The sequence below is a fragment of the Passer montanus genome, unplaced genomic scaffold (genome assembly GCF_014805655.1).
Source record: "Passer montanus isolate IOZ18808 unplaced genomic scaffold, ASM1480565v1 scaffold13, whole genome shotgun sequence".
In the NCBI taxonomy this organism is placed as follows: domain Eukaryota; kingdom Metazoa; phylum Chordata; class Aves; order Passeriformes; family Passeridae; genus Passer; species Passer montanus.
The window spans coordinates 4,579,827-4,602,543 of NW_024359832.1; the positions used below are offsets into that span (position 1 = coordinate 4,579,827).

At 40.0% G+C, this 22,717-nt stretch overlaps 1 protein-coding gene across 3 annotated transcripts in view; it reads left to right on the forward strand.

The window, feature by feature from the left end:
- The first annotated feature begins 13,079 nt into the window (after positions 1 to 13,079).
- The window catches only part of KCTD8 (potassium channel tetramerization domain containing 8), a 92,144-nt gene continuing 82,506 nt past the window's right edge, over positions 13,080 to 22,717 (forward strand). The window contains exons 1-2 of one of the 3 annotated variants that reach the window (XM_039699081.1): positions 13,080 to 13,973; positions 21,857 to 22,022. In XM_039699081.1, coding sequence (XP_039555015.1) covers positions 13,130 to 13,973; positions 21,857 to 21,948 — 936 coding nt within the window. In that variant the 5' untranslated portion in view covers positions 13,080 to 13,129 and the 3' untranslated portion in view covers positions 21,949 to 22,022. Of the gene's footprint in view, positions 13,974 to 15,164; positions 15,325 to 21,856; positions 22,023 to 22,717 lie in introns of those variants that run through there. The other 2 variants (XM_039699082.1, XM_039699080.1) reach the window with 2 other exon arrangements.

Genomic DNA, 22,717 nt, shown 5'->3' on the forward strand with positions numbered 1-22,717 from the left:
TTATTATAAATGAGGACAACTCCTCGAATTTTCATTCTCAGCATGATCATGCTTGGCTTCAGTCTCTGTTTCTGGACGTCACTGAAGATAAACATTAAAGGCAATTTCATTGTTGCCTCATAAAGATTTGGTTGACATAATGTACCATAATAATATATTTCTAATCAGGCTATTTAGCATTATCAAACAAAATTTTAAAACATGAATCATAACTTGTCATTGGAATATAAATGTAACCTTACTCAGACAAGTCTCTGTATAAAAAGTCTATGCAGTATAGCAACTGAATATGAAATTCAGTATCTGTCTAAAGCATGCAGGTGATAACAAAACAATGGGATATGGTTGACCCATGGAGAAAGCATTTCACTGTTCATTTGAAGAAAATAATTGCTTTTATTTCAATCTCATTATAAAAACTGGAAAATGTGCTCTATGGCATTATTCACAAAATGCACAGCATTTTATTGTCTCACACCTAATTTGGAAGGTTTAAGTGAGATTTAAGGAATACACAGGCCCAGTACTGCTTCTTAACATGAGAATTTCATCATTAATAGCTATAGATCATATATAGACCTCTATTTTTAAAAAGGTTGTTAAAAAACCCTACATTTAAAACTAGTTTTTCCTAAAGTCTCTGGAGTATGTTTTTATAGAACTGGAGGTTTTTGTTTCAGGTGATATTTTTACATGTACAAAAAAAATGAGTCCTTTCCACTCTCCTTTCTGTTTAATCCTCTAACAGGCAATCTTTCCCTCTGCACCTTCTAGCACTTTCACTGGTTTTTTTTTTTTGCATGATTCATTTAGCTTTTTGTCTCACATATTTCATCCAAGTGTAACAAATCCCCTCAAGCCAGCATTGGTCTAGAAAAGGCTGAGGATGGGAAAGCAAGTCATTTCATATCAGGTTAGAGACTTTAGATTATTGTTCTGCATTATAATAACATTGAACTTGTCTATTTAGATTTATTTTCTTTTAAATTAGAGTTCTAGTTGAGATAAACTCTAGATTTCTCAGACAAAATCCCATCAGGGTAAATGAGAATTTTGCAGCTGATTTCTGGGAAACTAGGTTTTTACTTGATTGTTTTGCTTTTTAAGTTTCTAAGATTTAAATTTCTGTTTTCTTGATCTAATTTGCTGCATTTTCCTTTTCAGTTTCTACACAGTCAGTCATATAGATCAGTGGAATACAAAGGTGCTTTCTTCAAGGTGGCTTCCATGCTATTGAAAGCAATCACTTTCTTCCCTACAAATACACCCCCCAAAAGATCAGGTAGTCTCAATCAATTATTTAGGAAGTTTTCCTACTCATCAGTATGAAAATATATTGGTGTACTGCTCTGTTAGGAATATATCTGGTCCAACACATAATTTATTACCACTCCTCAAGAGTCAGCTCTGGCTAGTGCCCATTAAATTGTATCTTCTGAGCCCATTATCATCACTGAGCTAATATAGGTAACACTAAACATAGTGCTTAAGAAAACTAAACTGAAAAGCTTTCAAGAAAAAAAAAAAGAAGGTATTTTGTTTCTACCTCTTTCCAAGTAGAAGAGTTTAAAGGTATTGATCTTTTGGATATAATTGTTAAAATGCAGTGTTGTGTGCTCCTAGGTTGGATGCTCTCAATACAGATAATATGAATTTAGCACTATCATCAAATTTTCTTTTAATGCAGTAAAAATTCTTGGATGGCAGCCAGCCTCTTTACCTCATAAAAGACCAACCTCTACGATTACCTATGTAGTAGAAACCTAATAATATGTTACAACATAGTGCCTACAAGATGAGTAAATTGGCTGAGAACACACCCTCCACACATGCAAAGTTTGGTCCTGCTCACTGCTTGTTTGACATTATTGATGTAGATGTGCTTTTTCTCCCAGAGATTGACATAGCTCCATAGGCCAAATTCTTCTATGATTTACATGCAATGCAGACTCCCTGGGCTACTTAATTAGAATGTGCTCCTTTACCCTATCGTGCCTTTGAAAAATTCCCTTTTTCTATAATACATCTTAGAAATAAGTTGTATTTCACTTTGGGACAGTGACGTTGCTCTTGTGCATGCCAACAAAACCTGTCACCAGCCAGGCAGATACAAATGAAACCAAGAAAAAGCATGTAAGTATTCATGTAGGTCATTATTCATGTAGGTCACAGTCTGAAAAAATAAAAATTGTACTGAATTATTTTTTCTGCCTCCATCCCCAATTCAGTTACTGCACAGAACTGAGGGCCTTACTTGATAATTTTTCATTATAAAAAGCTCTGAGATTGTAAAAGCAGGTGACTGTTGTGAGGAAGATAGATCTTATATTCAGCTAAAGTGATGATTTCAACCTTTTTTGATCAGCATTGCCTGCAAGGAGTTATGTCCTAATCTTAAGTAAACTCCAACCCCACAGCAGTAATTTTGCTGTGTTGACCCCAGGAGCTGAGAGAACACAGGCTGCCAATGACAGGTCTAAGATGCATTTGCAACATACACAAAGAATAAATAAATTAGGTATTAAACAAAAAGGTAAGACTTCAGAAATATGATCTTTCAAATCCCAATTTCCAGCAGATGGAAAAATGAGCAACACCTATAATATTTCATGGTTTATAATATGAAGTGCGCTTTATAAAACTGGAACCAATGTTACGACAACATTTTTAAGTAAAATTAGTTGGCCATGTTCTTAATTTTGGGTTAATGCTTTATTAGTGCTGGTATTTATATTACACTTATTACCTACTTGAAGCACTAAGTACCTTTAGTATGTTCAATAATTGAAATATTTTTGTATTCCCTAGTACCTCAAGCCATTGGATTTTAATTATTAGTTCCTGAAACACATTGGTTTGATGCTTAATAGGACTCAGCTTTGTTTCACCTCAATTTTTTCTTTTCATTTCATCTTTATGCTTGACATCTTCCATGCTTTCTTTCTTCATATCTGTGGGATTTGTAATTCTCAGCAGTATTTGTGCTAAAACTATTTTGAATCTTATGATGTAGGAAAAATAGTGGCTGTGTTTTATTGCTATATATATACTACAAGTTTCATTTCTTCCACTTGAGTCTCTCAAATCTATGACTAGGTTAAGAAAATCTCTCATTACTCCTACAGCTCTCTTGACCTTTCCATATGCCTTTTAATTTACTCAGTCATTTCACACTTGAGCTCTTGTTTTGGGAGAAGGTAAAATATAGCATAATGGTATAACCAGTTTATTCTCTGAGACCAATTCAGATTCAACACTGAATGACACTGCAGCCTTAGGAATGACCAGGTCACAATTGTTTTTCACTCAAGTAACAAGGAAGTCAATGACTATGTGAAAGCCAGCCATGGAGAGAATGCATAAGGGAATGTTTTGACTCCTCTCTGCCTTTTCTCATAGCACGTGTTAGACCAGCTGGAAGGAAAACACAAACTTTTCCTCTTCACATTGCATTTTCTGGCTCATTTAAGTTGGTATTACAACATTTTTTACCTTCTCCTTTGCCCCAAAGTGAAAAGGAATTAAGTGGTCTCATTCCTGATGGCTGCTGCTCATAAGGAAGGCAAAGGTTTCCCATTTCACAAACTTTTCATTTCACATTTCTGCTGATTTCATCTAATCTGTGACTGTTATTTTTAATAGCCCAGATAATGTAATCTTCAAGCCAGATTTAAGTTGTGCCCATAATAGCCTACTTCTCCTCATATGACTAGCTCTTTCACCCTCCCATCTACTTGGTTAAACATATTTCCATTTTTATATATTCATTTTATTACTGAGCTTACATTATTGTATATTAATGTCTATAAACGTCCCATTAATCTGTCATATAGCACATTACCACCCCAAAAATTCCACGCAAATCCTTGCTTACATTTACTCTTTTTGTTTTCATCCTCTCTATGTATGAATTTGTTAGAGAGGTCACATTAAGGTAAGACTACAATTTGCTTGAATAGGGTCAGCTGACTATAAGACATTCTTCTAATATTACAATACCTAAGAAACTGAGTTACTGATGCACTCAGATAATTTCTAGAAGTCTTTCCTCCCTATTTGATATATTAAATGAGAAGGGGTTAGCAGCTATTGAAAGAGTCTCACAAGAGACAGGGAGGTTGAATCACATGGAATAGTTTGGGCTGCAAGAGACCTCAAAGATCATCTATTTCCTGATAAGTCTGTCAAGGTTCCTTCCCTCCAGTGTGTTGACTGCATGCTCAGCTTGGTGCTGTCAGCAACCTTGCTGAGGGTGCACTCAATCCCACTGTGTGTGTAACCAACAAAGGTGTTGAGCAGCGCTAGTCCCAAGACTGACTCCTGAGGAACATGGCACATCACTGGCTTCCACTTGGACTTTGAGCTTTTCACTGCAACTCCTTGAGCGTGACCATCCAACCCATTCCTAATCAGTCAAGTGGTCCATCCACCAAATCCACATATCTCCAGTTTAAAGACAGGAACGTTGTGCAGGAAAATGCTTTGCACAAGTCCAGGCAGATGATGCCAGTTGTTCTTTCCTTATACACCAACACTGTCACCCTGCCGTAGGAGGCCATCACATTTGTAAGGAACAATTTGCCCTTACTGAAGCCATGTTGGCTGTGACCAATCTCCTCATTATTTTCCAAGTGCCTTAGCACAGTTTCCAGGAGGATCTTGCAGGGCAAGACAGAGTGTCACACTCTTTATCAACAACTAGCTGGAGTGCACAGAGCTCCCCCTGGAAGTGGAAGAGGAGCCAGGCAAAAGCTTATGGATTGGATATAGGGATCCAGGATGAAATACAGGGCAGGGACAAGTGACTTCGTACTCCCAGTCTGCTACAGGCACCTGGGCCAAGATTGCTGCTCAGGCAAAGGGTGGAAGCAAGGACAGGTAGCCTTGGAGGGATACAGACAGACTTTCCTACCAGCCAGAAATGAGGTTAGGAAAGGTAATGCCCTGACAGAATTAAATGTGACCAGGGCATCAAGGGCAACAAGAAAAGTTTCTAGACTTATGTCAGCAGTAGAAGTAAGACTAGAGAACCATCACTACAATGATGACTCTTAGTCACTGTTTCAGCTCTGACAGTTCCTCCTTGTTCTTACATCCAAGACAGCATCACCCCCAGGCTGGTCCTTCCAGTACCTGCATCATCCCTGACACCCTTTGGAAAACTCCCCGATGCCCTTTCCTTTGCAGCAGGTGCCAGGAGAACCAATGACCAGAAATTTGACTGTGCCAGGAACATTGTATTCTGTATCCACACATGGTGCTCTAATTCAGAGAAACCAGGAATATGAGACTGGGATAGCAAATCAAATATATTATTTTATTTCCTAGAAACATCTTGAAACAAATTAAGGCTGCTTTGCTTTGTTGAGGCTGTTTGGTTCAGGTTTTTTTTTTTTTTTTTTTTTTTTTGTCCTTTTGATTCTAGCAATAAAGTATGAGGGTCAGAAACCCCCTCTTGTGAAACTGACCTCCTTCCTGTCTTCAGCATAAATGTATTTAGGATCAGTTTCAACTTATTTGGCCTTGGGCCAACCTGGCCATTCAGGATTTCAGAACTCATACCGTAGTCATGTACAGTAATTGTACTCCTCTCAGCTTTCATTTTGTGCAACCAAGTATGACAAGCTTCTGTAGTTTTGACTTCTTTTAAGATATAGTTATATCCTTAAAAAAGTCTGCCAATTGCAACATGGAACAGTTTCAAACTATCAACATGACAGTAAGGGAAAATAATGTGGTGCAGCATAATGTCTTTAACTGTGTATGTGCCTATTTTTTGTCTATTTTCCTGACTTTTTTTTTTGTCTTCTAAATAAAAGTGGGAGGCTGACACCTCCATGAATTTTACTTTCTTATTTTTTCCTTATGGTCTAATACTATTTTGATAGTGATAACAATTTGGTTGGCTGTAAAATAAAATGCACATTATTATTAGTACTACTGACTTTTTTCAGTCTCATGTGTTAATTTACTGCGCTATTCTTTGGAGTTGTGTCACTTCCATACTTTTTTCTTTTAAAGCTATCATTAATTTATCATTATAACACCTTCTGCTGCTTTCTTTTGTGAACGCAGCCCCCTGTGTGACAAAGAAATTCTATCTTTCTATTCTGATTTGGTTTTACAATGGAACATCAGGAAGAAAATAACAAGTACACAAAGAAAGAATAAAAATATATGGAAATTACAAACAAATTATCATATTTCAATTTGCTATTTTTCCTCTTGTGAATGGCATAAGTAGACAGTAAGCTCTAAAACATTATGAATTATTGTTTTAAGCTTTATAGAAATACTATTTTATACTAACAAAACAGCAACATAACTAACACAGAAGCAAAGATTTAGCATAATCTCTGATCCTGCATTGCATGTGCATACTTTTTACATTAATTAGTACTCTCATCATAAGCAATAGGGCTCTTCAGATACTGCAAAAATGTTTGTATGTCCAGTGCCAAAATAGTACCTCCTGTTTAGGCACCTCAGTCATAATAAATTTTGTGAATTGGGAAAGGTTTTTTGAATATTCTGTTATAGATGTGGCCTTAATTTTTTTGCATAATCAGAGCCTTGACTGACATGTCTTCTTCCTTTTTCATTTAACTAACAGAAACGTTGACATTAACATGGCAAATTAGGATATTAACAGAATGACTTTTCTTGGTTTTGTGCATGTAGAAACTCGAGCACAATTTTAAACTGGAAAAGCATTGTGCATTATATTTTCTTTGAAATTTTCCCCCTTAATGAAGAAGGAAAAGATTGTTATGATCATCTATTCCAAAATTAGATAACCTAGAGCAAACAGGAAAAACCTGTACTGAATTTAGAGAAGCCATAATTTGCACTACTGTAGGGAGTTCCTGAAATAAACACTCTGCATTCATTTCTGTGTGCTAGACTGTAGATACATACCCACTCAGACACTAAGTGCCTACTTGTCAGAAGTCCTGAACACTGCAAACACAAGCTGAAACCAAAAGGAGCTGTGATTGTGTCAACTCTATCAAAACACAGAAAAATCAAAATCTTTATTCACAAAACAGTTAGACTCAGACTGTAACTGCTCCGGCACAAGTGTGTACCACTACACCTATGTCCTCACTACCTGAGATTTCTGTATTTCATTCAATTTAGGTTCATAACAAAGTGGCAGCAAGAGAATATGAGATTCCCTGTTCCGATGACAGCAAAAATGTGTGTAATTGCATAAAAACTGTTGCTATAGTAAGTGACCATATTAAATGTCTTAATATTGAGGAAGTATTAATGAAATACAGTGTAACTTCACTATAAGGAAACCATATGATTATATATATATATACACATGTTCTGTCAAGCTGTTCATTTCAGCAGGCTCTGGTAAATTGCTGCTGGAGAATAAGAAAGAAATGAGCAGCTGAGCAGAACATCAATAAGCAGTACTGTGGAAATGACTTCACACTGATCAACATTTAAAAGATGTTTTTTCAAAAAGATAAATGAATGAAGAAGGAAAAAAAAATAGTACATTCAAATGCTAAATACAGCCTACACTGAGAAAAGTGAGAAAAATGTCATTGTCATACTTGGAATACACTTGCATAACTGTTCAGGCTATTAGGCCTAATTAACTGCTAGTGAACAGATTCTTGCTATGGGGGTGTTTATAGGCAGAATATGTTAAATGCAGAGTTTGACACATTGAAGTTAGAATTTAGTCAGATTTATGCTAGTGTAAATTTACATAGAAGACACATTTCTGCTCTGAAAAGGAACTATGAACAAAATATTTTTGGAATGCTAATTCTGAGTGCTAATCTTAATGATGAAAAGAAATTGTGCACTTTTCATGGAATAAATCCAATGATAAAAAATTTCAAATCATTCTCATATATGTCTGGGTAAAAAAATACAGTTGAAATATTCTAACAAAGGTTTATAATTCCTGGGGTTGTTTTTCTTTTAGTTTCACTTTGGAATTGTTAGCAGGGAATACTAGTTTGTTAGTAGGGAATACTCCAAACTGCTACAGTATGAAAACACAGGCATCATTTTAACTTTCGTAAGTGAAAAGTGGCTCTCAACCTGAACAACTCGTCAGGTAAAGCTAATGCAGCTGTTGTAATGAATAATTCAAACAAATCACTCCAGCCACAGTATGACAGAGCTGACTTCACAGTGGTAACCTCTGTAAATACTGTCAGAAAACAGATAAATTAACTATAAGTGAGTAAAACTTCCAGTCCTTGGGAAGCAAAAGTTGCTAAATTCTTTCTTGATTAACCTGGCTTACAAAACTTCTCACCAGGCCTTCTTTTTTCCCCTGAGAATGCATCATTTTTAAAACCTTAATTGCTTGCTATGTTTCAAATGCAACTTATATTAGAGCTATGAATAACTACGGACTGTAAAGAAAGTTCCCAGATTCCCAGAATCAGGCTGCAGGCTAATTTCTTCCAATTTAAGTCCCAGTACTGCAAATAAATAATCTATAGTCCTAACCAAATGTATACAATGTTGTTTAGGTCCTGAATGTACAAATTCCCACAGCACATCTACATGTATGAGTGTTTCTCTTTAACTCTGATAATTAGCTATATAAATACAAACATTTCTAAATTCTTGTAGGACAGAATTCCAATCATTTCAGAATAATGAAATGATGCATATAAATACATCTAAGGTTTAAAAAGGATGAATCTTAGGACTGGAAGGAAAATGTGCTGAATGAGCTAATAAGGAACAAACAGAACATATGTATTGAAGTGTTGACTGGTAGGTGGATGGAAAACAGACAAGCTCAAAGGCTTTAGAAAAATCAGTACATTGGAATGATGTTTTGTTGCTAACAGAGAAACAAGACCTTAACAGGAAGAATTCTTAACAGGAAAATATTAATAGCTGTAAAAATGACAGAAATGACAACTGAAAGGAAAGAAGGAATTGTGAAAATGGCCAAGACTTGTAGGCTTACTGGGCCAGAGTACAACAGTGTTGGAAACATGATTCTGCTGGCAGTTTGTCACATTCTTGTCTACAATTTTAATATATTTTTTTTGTGCTGATGACTGTTTGAAAGACAACATAATGATCTTAAATGCTTATTAGCTGATTTCTGTGATTACTGCAGACCTGCTCATAGAAATGATCTGTAGCTTCTTTTGCAGGAACTCTTCCTTCCTGATCCTGAAACTCAGAACAAAGGACCCAGTCCCTTTGACTTCACCAGGGGCCCACCAGAAGAATTTTCTCCTTACTAAAAAAGTCCACTTAATTAATTCTCTTGCTGGGAATAAAGAATTTTTTATATTTCTCTCACTCTAAGAGAGTATCTGTTCTTTTACTACGCATTATCCTTTATTGGTTGTTCATTTTCATAGAGAAATAAGATTTTTTTTTTTACAATTTAACTTGAAAAGTGGTTATGTATCCTTTATTTCATGTTATCCAATTACCTTGTATTGTATTAGTGAATGATTTTTCTTTTTTCTATCATATTCAAGAATGTCTTTAAAACAAGTCTCTCATGAACAAAACTCTATCACCTCTCTCCTTCTCAGAAATGCTATTTAACAATTTACCAAATACAGTTTCACATGAGATTAGTGTAGCATTTTTATATGTAAAAAAGTTATCTTTACCTGGGTAAATCAGTTCAAAACCTGTTTGAGCAGTAAGCCAAGTAAATGCATTAATTCCTGAAATCCTAATTTCCATTTTAGAACTGTCTGAGCAGCAGTAAATGCATACTTTTATCTACATGAATGTTTCATTAGAATGACCTGGTTGATCGACATGATGTGGTCCAGATGATCTTCCTGACCCTCTTTTCTGTTTTCCCCCTCTCTCAGCATGAACCTCTCAGGTTAGTTGAGATTTATCATGCAGACTGGTCAAACCAGCACACCAACTGACTCCAGGGCAGGAAGGGCTACAGTGAAAAGAACTTTTTATCTGAGGAACTTATCCTGACTGTGCGCCTCCAGGCTACTTCCAAAAGGATTGTTGTTGCTGCTGTCTGCTGCTTGCACCAGTGTGCCTACCTAAGGGAATCTCCAACTAACATGAATTCCTCAGCCCAATCTCAAAACAGTCCTGACAGATAAAGAAACGAATCATGACAGATTTTCACCGGCATTTTTCTTCTTTGCTTTAAGCATCAGAAACCATCACGTCTGAAGCTTAAGGATATTTACCTTTGTACTTAAAGATTTACTTTTCTCCACTGTACTGCCCTTAGACTTCTTCATTCAAATAGCACTGCAGGATGCTGCTACAATACATAATGTAAACTTGTAAGAAAGTGACTCCTACTCCATAGAGTACAAACAAGTTCTCGCTGTCCATTACCTTTGGAGTTTATATGGGCTATTTTCATCAACTCAAAGAAAGACATTGATGGGCCTAGCATATGCTTATTCACAGAGGGAACCATGAGCTGACCAAATAATAGGCAGCATAAAGGAGCTTAGTATGGAAGTGACAGTAACATTTGGTGTACGGATTTTTCAAGTGTCACAGTGGCTGTTGAGCCTAGTAAGAACCTAGCACAGTTTGTCCCTTCTTTCACTGATAATCCTCAGAAACTTCTTACTTCCATAAGTAATACATTAATATTTGTTTTATGCATGACTTCTATGCAAACCGACAAACGCTGGTAAATTTTGTGTGGCGAGTGATGTCACTCTAACCTGTTGAACTATCTATTCTTAGATTACACATCCTTGCAAACACAAGTCACCAGAGAGAGTGTTTAAGATACAGTTCTGCTGCAGCAGAAGGGGAAAAACAAACGCAATTATCCTCTTGCTGGTGGCACCACTTTGACCATAGGAACACTTCAGTGCTGTCCATAAGTGTGGTGCTGCAGTGTCACAGCCATGCAATACTCTGGAGTGAGTTGTCTTAGACGTGGACAAACTATTATTCTATATTACACAAAATACAGTGGAAAGGAAATCTGTCCTCTTAGAAATCAGCAAAAACATGTCATCTGAATCCTCAAGAGAAACAACATCCCCTGCAGAAATGAACAAGACAATGAAAACTGACTCCTCTCATATCCCAAGGAATTAAACCTACAGAAACATACAGCAAAATTGTCAATAAACAAAGATGCCCTTCTTTCTTGCCCAGCAGTTTGAATGTTTCTTCTAGACTTTAAGACCATGTCAAACAAAATAAACAAGTAAAGGGACAAAATTTTACTTTGTTTCTTACAGTTATTTCTTTTTTCAAAGCTATTAATTGGTTTCAGTAAGTGGTTAAATGTTTAAAAAGGAACACTGCAGAAATGTTTCATGAAATCTTTCCTGCACATTTGTTTGCATGCCCCTTAACTTCCATAAAATTCTTCTGTCCGAAGCACAACATATCTAGTTTTCTAGGAGTCTTTTATCAATTTAGCCATGTAAAAGCTAAAGGAGCTCTCTCTAAACACAGCTTGAGGGCTAGTCTATAGCAAGTGAAGTGAGGAGAGTATCACCATGGACAGATTCCTTCCACCCTGAAAGAGATATCTAAGACAGGTCAGATGAAGTGCTGTAGACGTGCAAGTTACTGCTTTAAAGCAGACAAGTGTGTACTAGTGGTTTAAAGACCCTGGCCAAGCTTTGGATGACTGGTCATCTTGATCACAGCACACTAGTGAGGACGTAATAGACTGCAGCTATCTACTTGCTGAGGATTTTTACGCACCCCAGTCTGAAGTCACTCTTGTTTAAATGAAGAACAAGTTGGGCTCCTGTCTATGTGGCACAATTAATAGTTGAACCCTCACCATACAAAAAACAAAAACAAAACACAACAAAACAAAAAAAAACCACACACACACAAAAAAAACAACAACCACCAAAAAAAAAAACCCCACAAAAAAAAAAAACAAACAAAAAAAACCCAAAAAAAGCTAAAATGTTCCCATGTATGGAAACACCCAGCTTAACAGTCACACTCAGCCCCAGCACTGGTAGTCAGAGAAACCCAGTCAGGTTTAGGCTTTGGTTTTTACTGGCAAACACAATTGTACATCTCTCAGCCAATGCATGAGTGCAAATCTGGGCTCTAATATATTCCAGCAGCACAGCCTGGAAATACATGCATCAGAAAGCTGGATGCAGATGAGCTGTGGCTCTCACTAGAAACAGGTAAAAATTAAAAACTCTATACTGCTTAAATATAGTATAAATGGAGATGTTTCACAGCCAAGAATCCAGACACTAATGTGTTCCAAATCAGTGTCTGTCATCTGGATCTTAAAGGCAGCTGACTTTTTTTTCTGCTTTGAATCACCCCAATTCCATCGTCTATCTAAAGAGCATGCTTAGATTCTCTGAAAATCAAGATCCCAGCGTGCCTTGACATAGTGAATCCTCACAACATCAAAACCAGCCTTTGTGTCCCATCAGGACCCATTAGATTTGTGCCACGAGCACAGCAGAACGCTGGTTTCTTTTGTGCCCTCTATTAAATACCCTCTTCACTCATATTAAAGGCATGCTGATAGAGGAAAGATGGGCAAAAATGCTGTCCTATGCATCCTGCTGGATGCTACTCATGGAAGGACAACCATCATTCTAGCACTGCAAGTGCCGACCGGAGCGACAGTGGCAGAGACATTTGGGGGAGGCTGGGAGATTTTCAACGGGGGGAAAAAAAATTAATTTCAAACCGAAGCCAGCCAGCCAGCCGAAGCGAGGGGAGGAGCCCGGTATGGGCTTGGCTCCTGCCTGGGCCGAGCCTGGCAGCGCGGCAGCGCTTGGCAAAGTGGCAGCCGGCTCCGGCGGCCGCTCGGCCCCGAGGCCAGCGCGGCTGCGGGCCCCGGGGGCCGGGGGGCGCTCGGGTCGGCTCTCGGCGGGCCGGGCCAGCCCAGAGCCCAGCCCAGGCTGTCCCACCGCCGGGGCAGAGAGGGGACGCCCGGGCCGGGCTCCTGCCGCCCGCTGCCGCGCCGGAGGGCGGCGGAGCAGCGGCTCCGTCCAGGCGCTTCCGGGCGCGCCGGGCGGCGGGGGAAGGAGGAGAAGGAGGAGGAGGAGGAGGAGGAGGAGGAGGAAGGGAGGTGTGGGTGGAGGGGAGGGGAGGGAAGGAGGGGTGGAGGGAGGCCGGCTTTTTTAGGAGGGAGACCCTCCTTCGCGGCCGCCCGCTCGCAGCCATGGCTTTGAAGGAGGCGGGCGGCAGCATCCTGCCCATCAGCGACATGGTATCGGGGCCGTCGGGCTCGCCGTTCCCCGAGGTGGTGGAGCTGAACGTGGGGGGCCAGGTGTACGTGACGAGGCACTCCACGCTGCTCAGCGTCCCGGACAGCACGCTGGCCACCATGTTCTCCCCGTGCCGGGGCGGCCCGGCGGCGGCCCGCCAGCTGCCCAGGGACAGCCGGGCGCGCTTCTTCATCGACCGCGACGGCTTCCTCTTCAGGTACGTGCTGGATTACCTGCGGGACAAGCAGCTGGCGCTGCCCGAGCACTTCCCCGAGAAGGAACGGCTCCTGCGGGAGGCCGAGTACTTCCAGCTGGGCGACCTGGTGAAGCTGCTGTCGCCCAAGGTCACCAAGCAGAGCTCGCTCAACGACGAGGGCTGCCAGAGCGACCTGGAGGACAGCAACTCGCAGGGCAGCAGCGACCGGCTTCAGCGGGCGGCGCTGGACAAGCGCTCGGGCTTCCTCACCGTGGGCTACCGCGGCTCCTACACCACGGTGCGGGACAACCAGGCGGACGCCAAGTTCCGCCGCGTCGCCCGCATCATGGTGTGCGGTAGGATCGCCCTGGCCAAGGAGGTCTTCGGAGAGACCCTCAACGAGAGCCGTGACCCCGACCGGCCCCCCGAGAAGTACACCTCCCGCTTCTACCTCAAATTCACCTACCTGGAGCAAGCCTTCGACCGGCTCTCCGAGGCGGGCTTCCACATGGTGGCTTGCAACTCCACGGGCACCGCCGCCTTCATCAACCAGTACAGGGACGACAAGATCTGGAGCAGCTACACAGAGTACATCTTCTTCAGTAAGTGCTGCCCGCGCCCCGGTGTCGTGCCCCTCGCCCTCGTCCCAGCGGGTGCCCCTCAAGTACAGCTGCACCCTCAGGGCAGTCGCTGTCCCAGAGCAACACGTAGCTGCAGAGAAATGGGGGCTGCCCCGTTTCCCCTCACTCCGCTCTGTCACCGCCGTAGCTCAGATTTCATTTTGTGCTTTGTCGGGGCGGGACACGACTGCCTAAATTGCCCCGTCCGGAGCACGGCGTGGGAGCATTTCCCCACGCGCACTCCTTGGGGCAGCCTGGGCTGATCCCGCCTTTCAGTGCCGAGAGGCAGTGTCGGGGTGTCCCGGGGGAAGGGTCACTGGTTAGGGATCGGGGGGCTGCGACCTCGGGGGTGTCCCTGCCCGTCCGGGCGGGCGCGGTGCGGGCGCGGCTCCGGCGCGGAGCGCTGCGGTGCTCCCGCCGGCGAGGCGACGCGGACATCCCCGAGCAAGGAAGGGCTTTAATATTTTATCGCTGCGTTTCCTTCAAGTGAGCGCACTGCGCCTGGGCACGGTCCCCGTGAGGGAAGGGGCAGCGAGGGCACAGCCAAGTTCCCAAGGAGCAAGAAAGTCTGGCTCCAAGGTGGACGAAAATTGGAAAATAGGAATTAACCACTCCACAGCCATTACACAGCTCCTAAGCAACTTCGCTGGTTGGCTGTGGGTAGCCTTAGAGGTTTCGGGTCAGTCGCAGATAGGAAAACCGCGCGATGACGAATGAGTTTCAGTCTGACAAAGTATGTAGTGCTATGTAGGGCACTGGCTGAGCAGCGGGTTCGGGTCATGAAACTGCAGCTGGATCGACAACACCATCCCCTGGCAGAGATTTGTCTTCGAAAGGCAGAGGCAGCCTTAAACATTACAGATGTGTTTGAGAGTCGAGCGAGCCGGCAGGAGAGAGATGTGTTCTGCATTCACTTCTTTCTTCTCCTGCCTCTGTGCGGTCTCTCGCTCCCTGAGCAAAGAAGGGATGAATTGGCAGAGCATCTGCCTGCCTCCCTGGTGAGGTGGGAGATGCAGCCTCTCACTAACTTCACTGGTTAGGCAGCTGAACAGAAGCAACTTGTGTGCGCTGCAAAACTGGACTTAGGGACGGTGTTTGACAGAGGAGGGAAATGTGAATGGTTTTCTGCTGGGAGAAGAGATCCATTAGTTTATATTGCTCTGTGTTGTATAGGTGGTGACTTCCATTTGCTGAGCAGACTTGAGTACTCAGGTCAATCTTTGAAACTGGATTGAAACAGTTTTTGAAGATTAATTGCATAACTTACCACTGGTCATATTTCAATGGGATATGTGAAAACTGAGCTCTAGAGGAGCTTCACATTCTCCTGGGTGGAATTCTGTCAAGTATTTTACATGATTATTAAACCTTCTTTCTCAGAAAATTTGACTTAATTATCTGCTAAATAATAAAATTTCCTTGAAATAGTATGTACTGTTTGCTTATAAATAGATTTGTAGGTGCATAATTTTTTTCATGTGCATTTGTGATGCTCATAATGTCTTGGTTATTTTTTTGTGTGTATGTTACAATGAGGTTGCTGTATAGAACAGTCCTCCAGTTCACATCAGTGTTCCAAATTAATCCCCAGTGTAATACCACTGATTTATTTGGAATAATGCCAGGGATGAACTGGATGTTGTGTGTCATGATTTTTGTTTTGGTTTTTAGTCTTCAAGCTTCTGATGTGAAAACTAAAATAGTTAATTACTTAAATTGATACAGTTAACTGAAAATTTATGGTTTTACTTAATTTTTCAGTTGGGAGTTATTCTTTGTTTTACTTCTGAATGCAAAAAAAATGGCTAAGACAGAAATAGGCTGAAAAGATGTTGGGCATATTTTAATTTTGGTTGCTTGTTATGCATTTAGAATCTTTTTTTGTATAATGACTTTATACATTATTTTATGCTCAGATACATTTCTCTGAAATATAGCAAGATGGACAGAACACCTAAGAATATCACCAAAATGGGAAGAGAAACATGTGAAACAGTGCCTGAAGTAATGCTTTTTTTATTTTTTTGTTGTCTTTTTTTTTAGTCTGACTAGATGTCCAATTGATGGTGGCTGTTGATAAAACAGCACTTTATAATAATAATAATAATTATAACATGCTCTGGATGGATTGTGTGTGTGCTGCTGCCTTGCCTGAATTTTTTTGTTGTCTTTTTTTTTTAGTCTGACTAGATGTCCAGTTGATGGTGGCTGTTGATAAAACAGCATTTTATAATAATAATAATAATAATAATAACATGCTCTGGATGGATTGTGTGTGTGCTGCTGCCTTGCCTGACAGCTGCACAAGAATCCAGCAAAGGGAGAGCGAGCCTTGGAAGCCTTGTGCTCTGCACCAAGAGTGGCAAGAGGGATCAGGGCTACTGGCTCTCAGCTCTCCAACAGCCTTGGCTAGGGCCATGTTCTTGCTCATGAGCAGAGAGAGCTTCGTACACAAGAAGAGCACTTGCTTTTCAATTCATCCCTTACCAAATGTGCCCATGAACCCTGAAGAAGAAGCAGTTTGAGGTGGGAAGTTGCTGATTTCAATTTCAAGTGCTCTCATGTCCAGCCCTGGACTGTGTTTTAGAGGCAAAAAAATACCAAGACAAAAGACTTTAGGGAGCCTATTCCAGTTTTGGACATTGTCTGAGACTTAATTTGGTGCTAGTGAAGAAGAAACCCTGTTTTATATCCCACTGGAAAAAGCTGTGCCTGCATTTGCATTTGTTATTCACAGCATGAGCGTCTGCAACCGACAGCAACTGTATTATTTGTTGGTCTGTAAGTCCATAGCAGTCACGTAAACTTATTTTTCACCATTTCTCCTGAGGACTGTGGACAATTCTGTTTCCTAGTAATGGTAGATAGTAAAGTGATTGGAAACATACATGAGGACATTCATTTTCTGAGGCCATAAGTAGCTGAATGAATTTCTCCCCAAGAGCTACTGAAGAAAGACAATGGTTTTATCTGTGGTTTGTGAAACATACTTCAGGTCTGTTTCTAGGATCTTTCAAACTTTGGTAGGTTTTTTGAGTTGAAATGATCATCTATCACTTTTCTAAAAAAATGGAAATTGCTTTATATTCTTAAATACTCTGGAAGATTAAATTCATCTGGGATACTGCATATGCATTTAACTCATTTATGAACTGTTTAATATCTAGGGATAGATGCAGACTAATTCTGATTGAGGAACCAGAGTTATTTGACACTGCTTGCCAGGAAATAACACTTCAGCCTTTGGCCATGTGTCATGACAAATGCAAAACCAGATTTCCTTCTTAGTATGTATAAATCCTATTAAAAAAATTAAGTTCTTTGCCCCTAGTGGTGTTTGAGCTATCATGTATGCAATGACAGATTAATTTGTCTACACAGTTAGTACATGGCCAGAATTTAGCCTGTACCTTGCATTGGTGGCTCAGTTTTGGAAAGCGCTTGTAGATCTGTTCCACATGTCCATTACAAATTCTGTCTCTGTCTCTTAATGGTCATTTAAAGGAGTAAACTCCTATATGGTAGTGAAAAGGCTCCATCAGAGAGTACCACAAACTGAGTTTTTTTTGGCTCCATGCTATTAATACTCACCTTAGTACACATGAGGATGACTTGGGTCAGGTTAGTGTAACATGAAGTGCATATGCATTTGGGAGGGATGCTCAAACTCTTCTGCTGCTTAGTTCCACACTGCCATAGAGGATGACAGATTAATTAATTACCTGTTAATATACAGTAGGTTATGGCCATCACAAAAGTTGCTTCTAACTGGAGACAGGAGACCTTGCTTCTTCCCGTGGCTGCAAACACTGCAACATGTCTTCAGTTAGTGTACATCTTTGTGAGAAAAGGGTGAAATTTACATGTTTAATGTTTTTTGAGGGCATTTTTTTTTTGGTGGTTCATGGTATCTCTCAGTGCTGTTGTGTAATGCAAGATTGCCTGTGCATGCTATTACTAGTTTTTTTTCTTCTGCAGAATCTAATTAGTCCTAATGGATTTTGCTTTTAACATCTGCTATGCAATGTGACTTAGGGGTGTTGAGAGTATTGTGCTCAGCTGAAAGCTTACTGTGCTGAACTGACATCTTTATTATAAGAAGACTACAGTACTATTTCCTGAAAATGTTGACATGCTTTCTATGTTGGTACTCCTGTTTCACATATGACAGTTTCTGTTTTCCTTTTCTCTTGTTTTTGTTTTATAACAGGTGACATTAGCATGGATTTATGATGCTTATTTTCCACTTGAAGTCACAGCACTTTGAGATTACATTGGCTGCTGTGGAAATTGTCGTAAACAAGTGATAATAATTTTGTAATCAGATGGGGAATAAGCAGTTGGAAGAAATGAATTTTTAGGAGGCAATATGGTGTTTTGAAAAAAAAAAACCAGCCAAACTCAAACAAAATTATAGCAGAAATCCCCCCCCCCAAAAAAACCCCTCCGTCCAACAGCAACTGTGAAACCTAACCAACATTGATTGTGTCATTGCATGTAAAATACTTGGAGGGGTTGTAAGTGCCAGATCCAGTTCAGCATCCCACTGGAGTAGCGAGGGGTTGGTGGGTTGGCAGGTAACCCTAAACTGCTCTTTTGAGGGCAGAGTGGTGTGAGAGCCATCCTGCAGATGGTTGCTGTGACCATGGCAAGCTCTTCTTCATCCATCACTGCACCTTTGGTGGAGTTTTTTTAATCTGGAATAAATATATGTAAGACATTGAGGAGAAAAAGGAGACCAAGGAAGTTACATCTCTGTGACACATGGAGATAAATTGGGACAATTTACTTTGAACCTGAGCCAGAGCATCAAAGATTAGAGTACAAATTTTGAGTGGGGTGGGGTGATGTGAAGGATTAAATCAGTATCACAGGCACAGTGTAGAAAAGCTTCAGATTTCTAACAGTTTAAAGATTTACAGTGTTGTTTCTGACAGCAAAGCCCTTTAAAGAGCAATTTTGTAGGCAGTCCTTTGACTTTGGAAAACTGGTGCAGAACTTTATGATGTTCTGTTTTATAATTTCAGCTCAACTCTTAATAGAGCTTAAAATTAAGTAAATAATAGACTGCTTCTTATCTTGTCATTCTTCCGAAATATGGGTTCCTGAATGCAAAGGGATGAATCAAAGTGTTCAGTCATAATTAATAATATAAGAATATTACTCTTATGCTTCCACTTCATATAATATGTGATAATCTAGTCTGAAACTGGTGTTCTGATGTTTGTCATAATTTCAACCAATAGATTTTATCTCAGAAGTATTTTAAAATATGAGATTATAAAGAACTTTGAACAGATTTGACTTTCTAATAAGAAATGAAAATAATCTGAATTCCTCTACAGCTGATAAAAAGACACTGCTGCAGTGAAAAACTATGCCAGGAACCTCTTGATGTTTTTTTACACTTCCTTCAAAATATGCATAACTCAATACAATGATTTGTGATCACGTTTTATCTATTGTCTCCAGTTTCTGGTCTTACTACAGTAAAATCATATTTTAAGTACTGTGGAGCCTTTAAATATTCAGAGCTGAGTGTTGAAAATGTTGTGTGGTATTTTAAAAACAGAACTAGGGATTAACTAAGAAAATCAACTATCCTGAATATTATATACCAGGATCAATGCTAGATAAAGAATAAGCAAGAATTGATGGAAGCAGCTGTTATTTCTGATGTCAGGAAATGGAAACACATGGGTTTTGATATTATCCCAGACTGGTATTTCTTGTGGATTACTTGGGGGAAAAAGTGGCAGTGTTAGAAAAGCTGACTTTGCTGGATCAGTAATATTTTGCAAGAGAGCCACTTCTTGGTGTCAGATCATTTTATAGATTTTCAAGGATTTATGACAGTAGTTGCTGGGAAATGTTTATTTTTTCACAGTAAGATGAGCAAATCATATTTTATTTTTTCTTTAGTGTCAACACAAAATTCAAGTTATCTACTGTTCAAGCACAGAAGTTATACATACAAAAGCTTTATTTTAATATTGTTCCAGGCAGATGATTTAAAATTAAAACATTACTGCTAATAAAATATATTTTGCAATGTTTGTCTTCTCAGTATGATATGACTGGTATTTCACTATGGCTGGCCTTCTTTGTAGCAAATACCACATTTGTTACACTGTGGTGAGAATTTGTGTGGCAAACAAAAATTCTCTGAGATTTGTACCATGAATTTGTTCATTGATTGTCACATTATCCCCTTTCTTGCCATAGTTCCACACACAGGTGTCCAGAAATTAAGAACTGCTCAGATAGCTGTCTCAGAGGTCAGAAGTAAGATCCTGTGAGTGTGAGGAGGGAAGAGTGTGAGGAAAGGTCCTCTTCTTGGTCCAGCTGCACAGCAGCATGGCCTGCACAAAGCGGCCAGAAGGAATTGCTCGTGTTCTGGTGTGTCACCAGTTTAAGGACGAGCTCGGAATACCCAGCTGGGTCAAGAAGGAAAGAGCACAGGGTGGTGAGCATCCATCTCACCCTGCTGGGGTCCTGAGCAGCTCGAGACTGCTGTGGTGCTTAGTGGAGCTTGCAGCCAGCTCAGCATTGTCCTGCATTGTCTCAGCAACTCAGCAGGTCCTGGCTGTCGCACGCTGCAGGAGAGGTGAACGCTGCAGCCCTGCTCTGCATTTGCTCCCAGATTTTTCTTCAGATTTTCTTCCTCCAGTTTTGGAGTACTTTACTGTAAGAAGTTTGTTACAGAGTTAAGCTGCCTGTGGTGCATTTGCAGGGCTTTTTCACACTACACACTGCTTATTTGGTTGGTGGTTATTTGACTATGACTGAAAAAAGTTGGGAGGCTCTATACCAGCTAAGATTCTAACCTAACAAACTGATGTTATTTTTATATCCAAGAATGATTTTGTTTCACTTCTCCTTACAAGACATGTTTTTTTTTTCCTAAAGCATGTGGAGTACTAATGCCACTCAAATCACAGCTCTTTTATAAACCAAGCCACTGGAAGGCCAGTGGAAAATCCTTAAAAAAAATTACTAGGCAAATTCCATTTTGCTTTAGCAAATCAAATGCTTCATGATGGATTTCCTGTGGAGGTTGTTCACTCCAGCTTGATCAAACTGCATGTTCTTTTTCAGAAGAAGTAATTTATACTCTACTTAAAATTCATATATTGAATAAATGTTAGAAGAAAAAAATCCTATGTGTAAAATATCATTCTCAGCAGAATTTGAGTACTTTCATTTAAATGTTTAGTATTTTTAATTTTTTTTTATTTTTAAGCCAGTAATTGCACATTTAGCTTTTACCTCATATAAATTCAAGAATATTAAGAGAATTAATTCCTTTTTGTTTTTTTTTCTTTGACCTAAATAGAACTAATCATATATATAAAGACCAGCAGTGTGTGAAACTGAGAATAATCAAGTTCCATTCAAAATTGCGACTTCACTGGGACTGAAGCAACAAATAGCCTTGTCCTAGTCCCTCACATGAAATTCAAGGTGAAATTCAAATTACACGAGTGGTACTTTGGTTTTGTATCTGTTTCTAATATACAAAATCGTGCCAGGAATTAAGCAGTGATGGTTTGTAATTTTTAGGCAACTTTAGAAACTGATGCCATTCCATTTTGGTTGCATTTTATAAGATTGTGGTGGCTACACTTACAAAGCATGTTGCATTTTGTCAGTGTACGGAAGACAAACTAAAGAGTGCATCTTGCTGCAAGGTGCAATTGCATTTGTATCATCACAGCTCTAAATATTTTGGGGACTTCACCAGTAAAAATCACAGTGGTGTTAATGAGCTTCATGACTCTAGCAGCAAGATGAATTCAATGCTTTAAAAACTTTTATGCAAATACTATGTCTTTGTGAGTTTTCTTGTATGTTGTCTTTCCCAGGGTTGCTCAGAAGAGGAGCTGTGCCTTCTGGGATGTGGAACAGTGTGTTTGCCTGTTCCTTGTGCAGTGGGGTCTGCCTGGCCTTAAGCTGAGTTACAGCTGGTGCAATGATTCCTTCATCAATATCTTGCAGCTGAGAGCAGCTGGGTCAAAATGTAGTTGTGCCCTTTCTCATTGTTCCTAACATGCCTGAACGCTGTGGCAGAGGCTCTGAGCAGGAGGTGCAGAGACGGGGGCTGCAGCCTCTGGGGAATGCCACTGCCTCTGGGTTGGCTTTGCACTGCTCCAGTCACGTAACCTGTGCCTGACCTGCTTTCTGTCCCAATGACATGCACTTAGCAAAAAAATAAACCTAGAGTAGCTTATTGAATAAAAAACAATAGTACTTTCTTTTGAAGAGAATCCTACAACACTTTTAAAAAAATACTGTGTATAACTCAATGCAGAGACAGCAATTCAGTTACAAGTACAGGTGCTCATGGCACCTTGTGCACTGAAATAGGTATTCTGCACACCTCTTCAGGGATAGAAGGTGTGGGCTGGGAAACTGAGGGGAAAAATCAACATCATCATTGACTTTTATATATGAAAGTAAAGATTCCAAGTTTTTGCTTAGCATACATTCAGTTGTATTTAATAATTATAGAGATGTTCTCTTTGCATTAGCAGAAAGATATTATGTGGAAACTAAGTCAGTATATTCTATTTTTTGTATAAGCAAACAATAACCTTCAGATGCATTTGTGTCTTCTCTCTTTCATGCCTGCTGGGTTTTACCCTTTGGTAAGATTAACAAATATTCCCAAAGAGAGAAGTACTAGTGCTCAGGGACTCTTGTCACATTCTGTTATAAGCACTCTC